Raw genomic sequence first — 15,670 nt, 5'->3', positions numbered from 1 at the left:
TAGGCCATTAACATGAGAAAAACATAACGTTGGTGATGTTTATTTAGCTATTTATTTGATTTATATTTATTAATTATTTAAATGGTCACCAATTGACTGCTACTGTTTTCTATTAATTTATGTATATTTATTCATTATTTAAATGGTCAGCCCTCAACAGATACTAATGTTTATTAAGTTAATTATTTTATTTATATGTATTCATTATTTCAATAGTCAGCAATTGACTGATACTGATTGTAATTTATTTATTTATTTTATTTATATTTATTCATTATTTAAATGGTCAGCACTCCACTGATACTGATGTTAATTTACAATTTATTTTATTCATATTTATTGATTATTTCAATTGGTCAGCAACTGACTGATACTGATTTTAATTCATTCATTAATTTGATTTATATTTATTAATTATTTCAATGGTTAGTTACTTTTCAGGTCAAGATTTAACATTTAAAAACACGATCAATTTAAAGTGATTAGATGTATTTTTTTTTTATTAAACTGAATTATTTAGTTAAAATGCGCCCTACCTTGAGAAAAGTAAAGCGCTGCTAACATAAATAAATCTATAATAATAATTATACAAGAATGTATTTGTGATGCCATTGCCATGCTGTCTTGGGGTTGATATCATTTGTTTCACAAATTTGGTGCTGAATTTAGCCATTTTTCTTTGGTTGAGAATTTATAAATAATGTCAAAAACTTCTCCAACTTAAGCCATCAAGATCTTAAAGAACACCTAGAAAAATCCCTGCCGTGATTTGGTTTAAAAAGTTAATTTGCGGTGATCACTTCTCCCACCATCCCTCTAAATGCCTAATGATCCTTTGCATCCTTATTATTCAGCTGGTTTTATTTTCCATTATTTATGGCTGTCTATCCCTGTTTTTAATGTTCATTTTATGGAGAAATGTCGTCGTATTTCAGCAGCTTGTGCTTACGAATGGTGCGATACAAAAAGTTTTATTATTAAAATTAAAATGTCTCTTTTTTTCTCTTTATAATTGAGAAGCACTTTCAGGCGTCTAATGTAGAAACGTGCAATAACTATAAATGTGTTCACCGGAACTTACTCATATACAAAATATTCTGTTTATGGCTAAAGAGCTGTGACTTTTCACTCATTTTTTTCTCCTCACACAAATTTTATTTTCAGACAAATACAGAGAATATCAGTGGATTGGACTGAATGACAGAACCATCGAGGGAGACTTCCGCTGGTCGGACGGGAACCCTCTGGTCAGTTTGTGTCACAACTTTATTTTGACTTTTGTTTGTTGTGAATATAAAACAATTCAGTGATTTAAGTCGTCAGTCAAAGAAGAGAATAAGAGTTGTTTAATAGTTTCTGTCATTTTATCAGCTGTCAGATTATTAAAACATTCAAATTAGTACTCAAAAAGATTTTAGTGGAATGTAACAAAGCATATTTATTATTCCCATTTTATGTAACTTTAGACTTTTTACTCCGCTACATTTAGCTCAAAGCTTTAGTTACTTTTGTAAGTGATTTATTTTTATTTTTAAATTAAACCTCATAATTAAGTTTTTCATGTAAATAGTTAAATGAGCCCTACCTTCAGGAAATTGAAATACTGCTTTCACAAATGAATCAATATTAATCATCCAATAATATATTTAGAATATATAAAACAATGTAATTGGGTCCATTCTGCATAACGAATACTTTTGATACTTTAAATACATTTTGATGTTGATACTTTTTTTTTTTTTTTTTTTTTTTAAGATATTTTTTTGGCCATTTTCAAGGCTTTATTGATAGTGAGACAGATAGAAAGGGGGTGACAGAGGGGAGGATATACGGCAAAGGGAGCTCAGGCCGGATTCGAACCCGGCTCCGCCGCAGCGAGGACTGTAGCCTCTGCACATGGGGCGCCTGTGTAACCCACTACGCTACGGACCACCCGATGTTGATACTTTTGTACTTTTACTTCACTAAGTTTTAAATACAGGACTTTTACTTAGTAAAAGATCTAACCCGACTGGATTTCTCTTCTCTGCTCTGTCCGTCAGCTCTATGAGAACTGGTACAAAGGTCAGCCTGACAGCTACTTCCTGTCTGGCGAGGACTGTGCGGTGATGGTGTGGCACGATGGCGGCCGCTGGAGCGACGTGCCGTGCAACTACCACCTGTCCTACACCTGCAAGAAGGGCGTCTGTGAGTCACTCTGACCTGCACCCCTTTATCAGGTCTCATTTTATAACTGGTGGTTGGGATTTTAAAGAAAGAGCTTCTATTTAACAGCGTCCTGTGGCGAGCCTCCCAAAGTTCACAACGCTAAGGTGTTTGGGAAGAAGCGGCTGCGTTACGAGACCAACACCAAGGTGCGGTACTACTGTGAGGAGGGCTTTGTGCAGAAGCTGAACCCTGTGATCAGGTGCCTGCCTGGAGGCCAGTGGGAGGATCCTTTGGTTACCTGCATCCCAAGTAAATACCATATAAATACATACACTAATAAATAAATAAATTACATTATTAGACATACATAGTCTAGACGTGGTAAATGACCATTAAAGCTGGAAACTGCTGATTTTCTTATGAAATATCTATTATATATTGTCAACAACCATCACTCCTGTGTTCCAGTGGCACATTGTGTTAATCCACGTTTATAGTGTTGAAAGGCTCATTGATCATTAAAACACCTGAGTATTATGTTAGCTCTGCTGGAAACTGTTTTGTGCTGATTTGAGAAGCAATAAAATCAGGCTGGTTGAGTATCTAGAGGTAAAGTTTGAGATTTATACAGGTTAAATGATTATTTCTACCTTTGTCAATGTCTTTACTATATTTTTGATACATTTTGTTTTAATGGAAAACAACACCAACATTTTCTGGGTAACCCCCCCAATTTTTGAGCACTAGTTTAGATACTAAATAGTGTATCCATGTCGCGTGGCACTCTGTCTCACTTTACATTATAATGTGCCACTTGTTGATGCCAGTCAGCTAACAGTGTTTGCAACGCAAGCAACAAAGCATTACTACATTCCTTCGTTTTTCAATGTTTCGTTCAAACTTGAAAAAAAAAATAAAAGGTCTAAATACTGTGTATCTTACATCAAACTGATGATTACAGTGATGTCGCTGGAACATAAAGCAAAATCTCATATTTTTATAATTTAAACATGACTTTAGTATGCATATTAAACCATATGGAATATAATGAAGTAATAACGCAATTACCATAAGAAATGTTTAATCTTGTTCATTTTTAATCTTATTTAACTAAATATTTATTATTAATAAATTTGTCCCATTTTGGCCCCTTACACACGTATTAATGTATACGTACAACACACAATACGTACAATATGTTTGTTTTTATAACAACATTTGTGACACTTGTGGGCACTTGAAAAGTATTTAAATATAAATTCCATTTTATTCCAATTTAAAAAAAAAAATTATCAGAGAAATTCAACTTTTAAAAAAATGATTTCTATCATTATAGCTGTGTTATTCTGCACAAAAACATGTTTGAGTTGTTCCCACTTTTAGCCATGATTGCACTGATTCCATAGAGCTACAGGACTTATAGATTTATATAGATTTTATATTTTGCAGTGAAATACAAGGAAACAGAGAGTAAAATGCAATAAGAGCAAAAAATGCCCTGAAAAGGCTCGCTGGGGTTCAGAGGCTGATCTAGAGACAATAAAAAAACCTTTGATAGTAAAGGCTGTAATACTTTTCTATGTGTCTCCCTGATTTTTAGCCCATTCGATGGAAAAAGACTCAGTTACCTCACTTCCTTCCCATCACGAGGAGGTACTGGAAGCCATGGAGGTCAGGGCCGCAGCCACAGAGAAAGCAGCTCTGCTGTTCTGGGACATTAAGTGGAATGTCTGAAACGATCCTGCCTTTTAAAAAGAACAACAATATCCCACCTCCTCTTTTCCCTCTTTCTTTTTGTCTCAAAATACTTTTCAATCTCTGTGTCTGCACCAAGTTAAACTGTAGAAATCTAATCTTTTTAAAGTCATGTCAAGGCCACAACTCACAACAGGAAAATCAAGAAAAAGTACCGGAATCAAATAAGTGTTTTCTACAAAAGATTGGGGCCTGGTAGGAGAACAAAGGAATTAGAGGAGTGCAGTTTCAGAAAAAAGTTGAAATGATGAGGATAAAGTGAACTTTTTGTGTTGGTAAAGTTGTCACAGATTGGTTGTTTCTGTGTCAATAAGTCATCAGAGGAACATTGTTTTCTATCTGAACAGTTACTGCAAGCTACAACCTGATTTTCATCACTGTCATAAAATGAGTAATAACCACAATATTTAAGGCTGTAGTGGAACTAAAATCCCCCGACACATAAATGAGATATTCTCGGTAGTAGCTGCTACAACTATTGTTTTGGAAAAAATCAGCTTTTATGTCCTTAATGTTAAATTTTTAGACATAATATTAGATGTATTGAGGAAATTCAAAAAGTGATTTTATTCTCGTCATTTAGACTTTTTTCTAAAAGTGCATGATTCATTTTTTTTCCTCTTACCTGGACCAAAGCCTCTTCCATAGTTTGACCAGTTGAGACAACAACAAAAACACTGAATGCTTCTTGATCTAAAGATCCCCAAACAAGAAATGAGACCCAAAATACCTTTCTTACTCATTGATCAACATCAGCATATGTGATTGTTTAGACAATTCTTTTAAATCAGTTTGTAATACCCTAAATAAACCAACTTAAATATTGGCTATGACAGTATACGGGGGGTTAAAGGGATCCAGAAAAATGAAAAACAATCATAACTCACTTTACTTACGTCCCTGTGCTTTATTCTCATAATCAACAGCCGTTTTGTAACTGTTTTTAAAATGAAGATTGTGGAAATGAAACGCTGAATTCATGGATTTGATTGCTGATTACACACACACACACACACACACACACACAGTTTTACTATTTTACTATATCTGTAACAGACGGCTGTTTAGTTAAGCATACATTCACGTCTGTTCTACTTACGGTCTTCTTACAGTCCAGAAGACTCCTTGTTTTTAGTTTTGTAGAGGTTTATAATCGGTGTTGAGAGCTGCTCCAGTAGCTGTCTGATCGTTTCACACAGACTGCACTCTTTAAAAAGACATGTCAGGCTTCACACAACTAGGAGAGCAAATTCTGGGAAAAAGAACATTTCTGCACAACACAATTGAAGAAATGCACTGCTGCACTGAGGACACACTACAAGATTCTATGCCAGATTTTAAAGACAATGGGCAAAATCTGCACCAATCTACACTAGTCAAGGACAAAAATCTGTTAATGTGTGAGGGGGACTAACCTCAGTCGCAGTCAGCCAACCACTGTCGTCTCATTTAGCCACTTGTTAGCAGCCGACTTTTTAAGGACACGTAAATACATAAAAATTCTCAAGTGGGGGTATTTACTAACATGTGTTAACCAGAGACCTCATTTCAACTTCTGACCACCAACAAATTCAGACCCCAGGGCTCTTAAATGGTAACTTACTAAAGGGTTAAAGAACTCATTCCTCTGGCGCCCTATTGGCAAATTATCTTCATTATAAGGCTTTTTTTATGTATCTTCTGAACAGCTGTTTCAACCTTGTTGACTTCCAAACTCAGAATCTTTTACAGTTTTTTTATGAATTGTAGATTTTGACATAAATCATTTTGCCACCTGGTAGAAAGGTGATTTCTATCTGGATTATGACATCTGATCACATGCCTTTGATATTAATTACATCTGGATTTTTGTCATCATCTAAATCCAAATGATGCGGCAGATTGCACTTGATATAACACATATATATATATATATATATATATATATATATATATATATATATATATATATATATATATATAGGTAAAATAAACAACACTATCTGTGTGCACACTCGACATCTTGAGTGCAGATCTGTGACTCTGCTTCTTATTCAGGTGTCCCTGACTTTGTTTGCTGTTATGAACTGTACTGTTTTCAGCCAAACAGTATCTCAATCAGAGAGTTTAATCTTAAATGTATATAGATTAATCTTTACTGACTGTTCTTCAGGGGTCAACGAGGAAAAACTGATGTTTCAGTGATGCAACAATATCTCATCTACTGTATCTTTTCTAGTTTATGAAGAAGTACTGAAATAGACACCATGACAGTAACAGTGCACACAATTTTAGTTGTTTTATCTAATGAAAGCTAAGATATAGTGATAATATAGTAATATCCAATGAAAAAGGGGGAAATAAAATGTAATTTTTTGAATGTAGTGTGGATTTTTACTGTTGTTACATGTCTGTTGATTTGACTGTATAAAAATTAACACATTAAAAAGTTTGTAAAAAATCTATTTGTAACATCATGGTCAAATGACTCTAATTAACAGAACAATGATAATCAGAATGAAACAGGAGTGGCGAGCTGCCTTGGCCTTCCCATTGACTAAACAATCTTTAAACATTATAATAAAACCGAAATCGATATTTCGACTTGCAGAATTCCAACAGGAAGTCTGTTGCACACTGAAGGATTTTTCAGATCCTAACTGATTTAAAAAACATGAAAGACCACAAATAAAACAACAGATTGAACTGATTTTTAATATTTTAATCTTAAACACAGATTAAAAAAAACCCAAACATGCCTGCTGCCTGTTGTCGTCAACTGGTTGCACTTGTGTTTTTGCACAAAAATAAAAGACAAAATTAACCAATTTGTGTAGAAATAACACGATTTACACTTTCAAATTATGTGCAATGCATACGGCCAAATCAAATTTTGCGTGCAAATGATATGCACAGGAGAGTTTCTACAAAAATGCGACCCTAACAGCTGCAGGACATCATAGAGTTTGCTGTAGTTTGGTTTAATTTCTGTTTAATTTCTGGTTAGGTGTTATAAAAGATGGTTTAAACAGTAAATAAATGATGCTGGAAGTGGCATAGTTCAGTGAATCACACACGGTTTACTTTTATTTTCACATGGGACACCAACACCGGTCTTTTTTTTTAAACATTGTTTTTGGTCATTTCATATCATTTTGGTCTTTTTACGTCTTTTTTGATAATTTTATATCTTTTTTTTTGTCATTTTGTAATTTTTTTTTGCCATTTTGTAATTTTTTTTTGCCATTTTGTAATTTTTTTTTGCCATTTTGTAAATTTTTGCCATCTTTTATGCTAATATCGGGTCTTTGTTTTGGTAATTTTGTGTCTTTTTTCTCGTCACCTGGGTGAAAGTCCTGGGTTTGTTTGACCCTCTCACCCTCCCTAAATGTAAATTTTATGCTGTATACGCCGCTTGCCATCTATCATCATAACTATGGCCACTAGAGGGCGCCACTTACTCCAAGCTTAAACATGGGGAAGGATTGGCGTATCGTATGCTAAATTGAAATTTTGCCGTATGCATTGCATGCCATTTGAAAGTGTGGAAGAAATGGTGGGTTGTGGAGACAAAGATCAGCGTGGCTTCTACATTTTGTGTGAGCTGGAAAGTTTTATTGTTTGTCCCAATCATGTAAATGGTGGACATGGATAATAAATACAGATAACTGTAGATTTAAGATGGATTGGAGTCAAATTGATGACTTTTACAAGGACATGGTGTCTATTGCTACAAACTTGAATGTGTTGACAAATCAAATTTGTTTGGCTTGTATGTGCAACCGAAACAAAAATGGCGCTCAGGATGAAAACCATCTGATCATGTTGATGGAAGTAAGAAAAAGATGAGAAGAAGCTTCAAACTAAATGAGGATGTGAATAATTTCCCCCAACAGAAACTTAGAATATTGCACAGTTTATTGGCAAAACAATATGTTGATATGTGGACATGTGTATACATTACATGGAATTAATTTACAGATAAACCAGTTCATGCATAATGTAACCAACAGTGTTATTTAAATGTTCAGAGTTTAAGCTTCTTTGAATGAGCTCGCAGGAAGTCTCACGTTAAATGGACACACATGCAAGTGCAGTGATCGACCCAGAATTTACCAAACATGTTGAACCTCCTTAACTTTACCTTCATTGATGAGTTACTCAATGCAGAAATGTCAAGTCGTTATTGCAGGTTTAGTGCAAGATTGATGATTGTGTATGTTTTATACCATTTACTTCCATTCTGTCAAGTCTCCCATTAGTTAAACTGATATGTAACTTCCAAAAAGCCCCCCAAAGGTTCCTGTTTTACCAGCCAAATATTCCTTGAAATGATTATTAATTTTTTCATCCACATTTCACCAGCATTTGGCCAGTAGGTTGACAAACTACAAGCATCCTGGAACAAATATAATGTGTCTTTATATCTCAGTTTAACATAGACTTTTAGGCCACTGTCTTCAGCTCAAACGGAATACAAACAAGCCGCCTCTATGACCGTCCAACCTGATCTTTTAGTCTCCTTTTTTATTGAAAAACGGGGGTAAATTGTGAACTTAGAAAAATCTAGAATAAGGCTTGAAAGGAAGCTACTGCTAAAGGTTCTATCTCTCCTCTAAATTACCTTTGAACTTTAAAATGTTCAGCCTTATCTCACAAAATTCTGTGAAATGACCACAACCGGCGGACTTTCACCCAGGAGAACTGGTTTTGTGTCCTGTGTGAAAACAACTTTTTGTGTAACTTATGTTGTTTACTTAGTTTATGTTGTTTACGTAACTTACATTGTTTACGTAACTGACGTGGCTCATGGTTTGTGAATCACATTTTTTTTAATGTAACTTATGTTGTTTATGTAACATGTTGTTTATTTAACTTTCGTTGTTTACGTAGGCCTAACTTATGTGGCTTGTGAATCACTTCACCTTCATATCTACTTCATTTCCGGCATTTACATATATATTTACTGTATTATAATTATATTTATAAACATCACAGAAACATAACTACATCACTTCCAGTAGTCACGTCACCCTCGTCAGTGCTTCATTTCTGGCCTTTACATGCATTTTTTTCTGTTTAAACTGTCTTTTGTAATGCCTAACCAGGAACTTTTTGGCCCTAAACCTAGGTCAGTGGTGTTGTAGCCTAAACTCACAGAAACTGCAGCCTTTTTACACCCCCAAACCGTACGTGTATTTATAATGACCTGTGTGCTATTTTTAAAATGCTCCGCTGTTTTACAAAATTACGTGAAATGACAATGACACGAAATGACCAGATACCATGCTGATGACACGTAATTTTCACACATTATGTGCCACCAGCATGGAACTTGGTGTTAAGAAGTCACATAATTTTCTGAGATCAGGTTGAAAATATTACATGGAAAGTTGACCTTTTCTTTCAGAAATTTAGACTAAAGTATGACAATTAAATTTTTAAAGATACTAGGATTCAAACATAACCTCATTAACTTTCTGCAGCTGCAAATGAGGAGATTCTTGCTCAGGATCGATTGCTGGATTTATGTTGATTAGACTCACAGCTCTGTTGAGATACAGATGTAAGAAGTGTATTTGTTCTTTATTTTGAGCTACCTGTAGCAATAGGCGCCGTACAGATGCATCATCTTGTTGGGGAATCCAAAGGAGCGCACCCCTGCCTCCGGGACGCCCCCGCAGTGCTCCCTGGGGCTGTTGATGGGAAACCGCACGCTGCCGTCCCTCAGCCAGCCGCCGTCACACTGGTCGTATTTTTGGAAGCGCCAGGCGGAGTAAAGATGGCCGACCAACGCCAACTCGGCTCCCTGACGCTGACATGCTTTTCCTGCCTGCTCGAAAGAGAAAGACCCCGGTATGTAGTAGACGGAGCCTGCGAGAGGAGGAACAGATCATGGAAACACAATAAGAGAACTGAATCCAGTAGCTTCTTCTTCTTCTTCTTCTTCTTATTATTATTATTCAGCAGGTAAAAGGTATGAGTCATATATTTTTAAAGTCCAGGTAAAAAAAAAAAAGTATGTTAACTGAGTTTTCCACACCACAGAAAAATGTGTGATTAAACACCAACATTTGAATCAGAAAGAATTAGAAGAAGAAGAATTAGCTATGTAAACAACTCAGGATGGATATTGTCTTTTTTGTAATAATAGCAAACACATTTGTATATTTTGCATGTAAACTCAGTCAGTGCGGCTTCATGCCTCGCTCTCCATCGATCTGGACCCAGAGCCAGCCCAAGCCTCCATGGGGCCCTAAGCAGAATTCGATTTTGGGCCCTCTTTTTCTGCCAAAAATATTGCTTGTTAATAACAAGTTAATAACATAAATAACACCAATGCAATAATGATACAAATAATACCAATAAATTAATGATGTCCAGGGTGTCACATATGGTTTTTAATCTCCAAATGTAGCTCATTCAACTACAAGAGCGACCTGGGGTTGTATAAATATTATATATATATATATATATATATATATATATATATATATATATATATATATATATATATATAATACACATACATATATGCCTACATCAGCAGCAGCACTCTGTTGACATATCTTTGATCATACAGAAATCATCACTCATACATACAAAAAATAAAAAATATATTATTGGTATTATTATTAGTAATTGCTCTTGGGGGGCCCCTAGTGGCCACAAGGCCCTAAGCAGTCGCTTAGTTCGCTAATGCCTTGGTCCGGCTCTGTCTGGACCTAAACATGAACCAGCATAATTCCTTGAACTCTTCCTCTCCATCTGGACTGTCTGGATTTGTGTCCTTTCTCTGTTGCCCTTGCACCCACCAGCCAGACAAATCATGTCTCCAACAGATTGTATTGTCCTCTTCCAACCTACTTTCTGTCCCACTCTCACACTGTCGCCACTAAAGGTCAGCTTGTTGCCACACAGAGACTGAAACAAAACAGTTTCTGCCTGGACATTCTAATCTCTCTCTCTGGCTAATATTAGGAGAAAACAACCTCACTTAGACCGCTGCAACTTTTTAGTCATCATTCTTTATTTTTCACATCCAGACTTCCTGTGAGGACATTAGACTAAACTCTGAGCCACTAAAAGCTTACCAGACGTCTGGGAGGTGAAGCAGAAAGCGTCGAAATGATCGTGATTCTTATCTTTTGGTCCATAACTACGAATGCCGGGGAGCAACTCTCCTCCGCAGGCAGGTCGAGGATAAATGATGGGGTAATGGACGGTTCCATCGTGGAGCCAGCCGGCATTACACCAGTCCAGACCCTCGGTCCACGCTGCAGGAGGAGACATGCAGGTTTAGGAGGGCTGAAACACCTGCAGACAGTATGATATTCGTTGGAAATAAACACTTTGAACAGGATTTTGTACCTCTGTACAGCTGACTGTATGTCGCTAGTTTGCCGTCTTGCTCAGCACAAGCCTCCTTCGCCTCAGGGAAGGTGAATCTGTAGCGGCCATCTTTGCTCTGATATGGAAACACTACTCCTGGAGATAGAGCATTAGTCAGTGTTAGAAAAAGTGTAAAAAAAACAGCAGTTTCCTGTCTTTCATTTAAGATGTGATTCCCAACTGTAAAGCCTCAAATCAATGCCCCTTTATTGGAACACTTCAAAACATACATTTTGACACTGGTCTCCCCTCAAAAACGTTGTTTGTTCAGGCAGCAAAATACAAACGGGGTTTGTTTCCCATGTGAAAACAAAAGTAAATGATGCGATTTAAACATCATGGAACTTGTGAGCCTCACGCTTTTTGTGCATAATGTTTATATGTAACTATATCACTTCCAGTAGTCACGTCACCCTCGTAACTGCTTCACTTCTGGCATTTACATGCATTTATTTACTGATTAAACTGTCTTTTATAGCGCCTTAACATGAAGTTTTTTGCCCTAAACCTAGGTCAGTGGTTTTGTAGCCTACATTCACAGAAACTGCAGCTTTTTTTTACAACCGCAAATAGTATGTGCATGGATAATGACATGAAAATGCTAATATGGGTCGTTTTTGGGGATATTGACCTATTCTGTTGTTTAGCTTGGAGATCTTGTTGTATATTTTACTTTATATATATCAATAAAATCTGGTACATGTCTTCAGTTTGAGTAGACCCTGGCCTGCAATTACCTTCAATCCTCAAAGTAATGACAACATTCTCATCCTCGATGCCGTTGACAAGCTCGCAGCGATATTTGCCGCCATCGTCCAGCTCAAGGCGGCTGAGCTGCAGGGAGGCGTCCATGGTGTGAGCCTTCCGTAGAGAAGCACGTGGCCCGAGATGGCCGTACGGCTTGAAGCCGTGTGCATTTGTTATCATGATAATGTTCTCCTGCCCCACGTGTTCTGGCTCCAGCTTTGTCCATTTCACCTTGTAAAGGCTGGGTTTGGTTCTCAGGATACACGGCAACGTGGCGTTTTCTCCCCTTCGGGCAACGACCTCGGCATACACAGGCGGCTCGAGGAGGTACTTCAGCTTCTTGGGTGCTGCGTGTGAAACAGGATCCAGAAGGTGTCAGTGCCACCCAATCAGTGGTGGAAGAAGTAACCTTACCTAAGTAAAAATACTAATACTACACTGTGAAATTACTCCACTGTAAGTAAAAGTCCCGCATTCAAAACTTACTGAAGTAAAAGTACAAAAGTATCAGCAAGGATTCATGGATTATTATTATTGATGCATTTATGTAAACAGTGTTAACTGCCATTTTTAATATATTTTTAATGTTAATTCTTGACCTGAAAAGTAACTAAACTGTCAGTTAAATCTTGTGGTGTAAAAAGTACAATATTTGCCTCTTAAATGAAGTAGAAGTATAGAGTTACATAACAGGAAATACTCAAGGAAAGTACCTCAAAATAGTACGTAAGTACAGTACTGGAGTCTGTATGTATCTATCTTGAGAAGGCTTAATTTTTCAGCCCCGCACATAAATTTAGAGTCAAGTCTGGTAAACAAAAATAACCCGTTTTGAACAAACAGTCCTGTTATTTATTAAATGTCAACCTCTGGAAAATTAAGCCAGCTCAAAGTGCCAAAAACTGCAGTTCCTTGAATGGCCACTCGAAGCATCTTAAAATGCCCAAAATTATAGCCCAAACTAGAAAAGTACACTCAGTAGAAGTCTCTAGGTGCTGGAGGAGATCTTGCATAACGAAGCTCTGATTATGCTGAACTCCATTTACAAAACAAGCATTTTAAAAGTTGTTTGCTTGTTGCCTTGCAAACGAACCCGACAAAGCCTGAATTTAGACTTTTTCCACCTCTGCATTATATTGTAGTTATTTCTGCATCCTTTTGATCAATCTATTGCAATTAAATCACAGCAAAATCTGTTTATTCTGGTTACAAACCGCTGACCGTCCTGAACTCCATTAGAAAACAAACAAGTTAAAAGTTGTTTGCTTGTCGTTTTGCAGGCAGACCAAATCAACAAATCATCAGTTTTCCAGACCTTTTTACTTTTGAATGTTTTTGTTTACTAGCGATGTGTTCATACTTTTTTTTGTTGTCATTCAACATGGGAAAAAACACCAATAAAGACTAAACGAGTAAAGAAATCAGCTCTGACAGAGGAAGCCCTACAGCCTGGTACAGAAAACCTTAATGGTCTCTAAAGCTAATTTCCATGTTTATGACAGGCGAGGGAGGTTACTTTTTATGTCTCACACAATTAAACTATGATAAGGCTTATTATCATGCAGAATAAAAGCCATGGCTGTTCTGAGTGACAGGTGGGTGCCATCACAGGTGGCGTCTTTCAGTGATGATGCTTTATTCAGCTCACCTCAGCTAACCCACTCTTCACCTCTTGAATGAGGAGGAGTCAGGCGCTGCCAAGATGGTGATGGCGATCTACTGACCCTCACAATGGCTCTTTAGAGACTTAAGGGCGACGTCACAGAGTGTGTGTGTTTTATGCAGTCTATGGTGATTACAGATCCAGCTACTCCCTCCTGTTCTGCAGTTATCTCTTTCCAGCCTTTCCCCCTGAGCTGTCAGTCTGAGTTTTAGGAGGTGTTACACATATGCAGTTGTGGAGTGTTAGTAGTCGCGTTTCCATCAACTCATTTCTCTGCACATTTGGAAGATTTGCAAGAGAAAATCTTGATGGAAACACCAAAATTTGATCAAACTTTTGAAAATGTGCATAAAAGTTTTTTACGCTGGCTTAAGGTGGTTTTTGTCTATTTTTTAAAAATGCACCAGACAGGAGATTGAAAGACTTTTTCCATATAAGTTCTGAAGTAGCGAACATTTAACTCACATGACTGATCAGCTGTTTCCTCTGACATGAAAGGACAATTATAAATTGCCCAGTTTAATCTAATTTCTGGAGACTTCTCTCCATTTTCTCTCCAATCAGCAACCTCTTTGTTGTTGTTGTTTTCTCTCTTCTTTTTCTCCCGTTTACTGTAGATTAGCATACAGCAATACATTACACTGCCATCTTCTGACCAACCCAAATGCAATTTTGTTTATTTGCTCAAAACCAGTTAATTGAAATATCCATAATTTTCTTTCAATTAATTTAAAGAAAATGTTGCCTAAACTTGAATGGAAACATGGCTTTTGTTGATGCATTTATATATTTAGACAACATATTCTCATGAGGTAAAACTTTTGCAGCCCAATTCCTATGATATACCACGTGTGATTTCCTGTTTGGCAAACGTGACGACCACAACACATTTAAACGTCATTAAGCACTTGAGTAGGACCCAAAACCACCTGGTTAGGTAAAAACAGGGTTAGGCAGGTACTTCACGCCTCCATTCTACCAATATCTGCATTTATCGTTTATTTTCAGAAAAAGCAAATATTGTCGGGCACAATCTGATGTGGGAGGAGCGGGTTTCAGGGGCGGTTAGATGATTAGACAAGCACTTCGTCAGATTACCAAAACCTTATCCATCATTATTACTGTACCTGATCCATTGGGTATATATATCCCTGAAGACCAGGTGAAGCAGCTTGATGTTAATAGAAGAATGACAGCGCAGTTCATTATGATGGGAGTCACTCTTCCAGCTCCTGCAGTTCAAAAGTTAGCTGTTCTTACTAAGATTCAGTCTTTGGTGCGAAAAACCAATCACACTTTGTGTTCCCGCATGCTTCCTGAGAATAAAACAGGAGAATTATTTGTAAATTTGACAAATAATGCAACGTTTGCACTATCCACAATTCCACAATCGGGTATAAACTTACTCTAAAATCAGCACCAGTAAAATAAGTAAAATAGTTCAAAGCTGTGAGAAGATGCAGATGTCCGGTCATCGTCCTGCGTTGTCCCACATGGCGACGATGTTTTTAAACTGTCCGACTTCCTTGAAAATTCATAACTTTCAGAAGCTGCTGTTCATCCCTGTTGGCTCTTCTGTCCGAGTTCTGAATGTTCAGCTGTCAGTTCATCTCTCTCTCACTCTCTCACCACTCACCCCCCCTCTCTCCTCACTCTGGTCATATGGTCCAGTCTGTTGTCAGCAGTGAGTAGACAGGATTGTTGTCCTCTCTGCTCCAGATGTCCATGACCATATGAAGGTCTGACATGTTGTCTTTGTCTCGATTTCCTCTGATTCCTTCATTCACTCTCAGCCATGTACTGCACCGTGTGAACCTCAACACTTACCAGTCCTGTACTATGAGGACCTAAAACGTACTAAACCTTAATGTCACGCTATGACGGTGGTTATCAACTCTGCAATCTAGCGATGAGTTCGTTCACCTAAGCGTTTGCAGCTTATAAACACAGACAAGTGTACTGACCAGCAGCAGAGCAAACTATAAT

At 37.1% G+C, this 15,670-nt stretch overlaps 2 protein-coding genes across 3 annotated transcripts in view; one reads left to right on the top strand and one right to left on the bottom strand.

Annotated features, from left to right (window-relative positions):
- bcan (brevican) overlaps nt 1-5,642 on the top strand; it is a 34,117-nt gene extending 28,475 nt beyond the window's left edge. For both annotated transcript variants that reach the window (XM_059339156.1, XM_059339155.1), the window contains exons 12-15: nt 1,165-1,247; nt 2,043-2,187; nt 2,275-2,457; nt 3,749-5,642. In XM_059339156.1, coding sequence (XP_059195139.1) covers nt 1,165-1,247; nt 2,043-2,187; nt 2,275-2,457; nt 3,749-3,882 — 545 coding nt within the window. In that variant the 3' untranslated portion in view covers nt 3,883-5,642. The remainder of the gene's footprint in view (nt 1-1,164; nt 1,248-2,042; nt 2,188-2,274; nt 2,458-3,748) is intronic.
- A 3,572-nt stretch (nt 5,643-9,214) lies between these two features.
- On the bottom strand, nt 9,215-15,302 carry hapln2 (hyaluronan and proteoglycan link protein 2). Its single transcript, XM_059339153.1, has 6 exons — nt 15,091-15,302; nt 14,812-15,000; nt 12,012-12,368; nt 11,254-11,370; nt 10,977-11,159; nt 9,215-9,756 (listed from the first exon to the last, which is right to left on the bottom strand). Exons 2-6 carry the CDS (start codon nt 14,888-14,890, stop codon nt 9,479-9,481), a joined length of 1,014 nt encoding a protein of 337 aa, XP_059195136.1. The 5' UTR covers nt 14,891-15,000; nt 15,091-15,302; the 3' UTR covers nt 9,215-9,478.
- Nucleotides 15,303-15,670: the final 368 nt, after the last annotated feature.

Source organism: Centropristis striata, chromosome 8 (genome assembly GCF_030273125.1).
Source record: "Centropristis striata isolate RG_2023a ecotype Rhode Island chromosome 8, C.striata_1.0, whole genome shotgun sequence".
Lineage (NCBI taxonomy): Eukaryota > Metazoa > Chordata > Actinopteri > Perciformes > Serranidae > Centropristis > Centropristis striata.
Note: the sequence above shows the minus strand (reverse complement) of the source record. Positions and strands in the feature narration are given on the sequence as shown.

What these genes read in the sequence shown, in the direction of transcription:
- hapln2 (XM_059339153.1), bottom strand. Translation starts at nt 14,890, where the DNA reads ATGAACTGCGCTGTCATTCTTCTATTAACATCAAGCTGCTTCACCTGG. An exon ending in ATATATACCCAATGGATCAG is followed by an intron (nt 12,369 to 14,811) that starts GTACAGTAATAA and finishes TTTCACACGCAG; the next exon opens with CACCCAAGAAGCTGAAGTAC. An exon ending in CATTACTTTGAGGATTGAAG is followed by an intron (nt 11,371 to 12,011) that starts GTAATTGCAGGC and finishes CTCTATCTCCAG; the next exon opens with GAGTAGTGTTTCCATATCAG.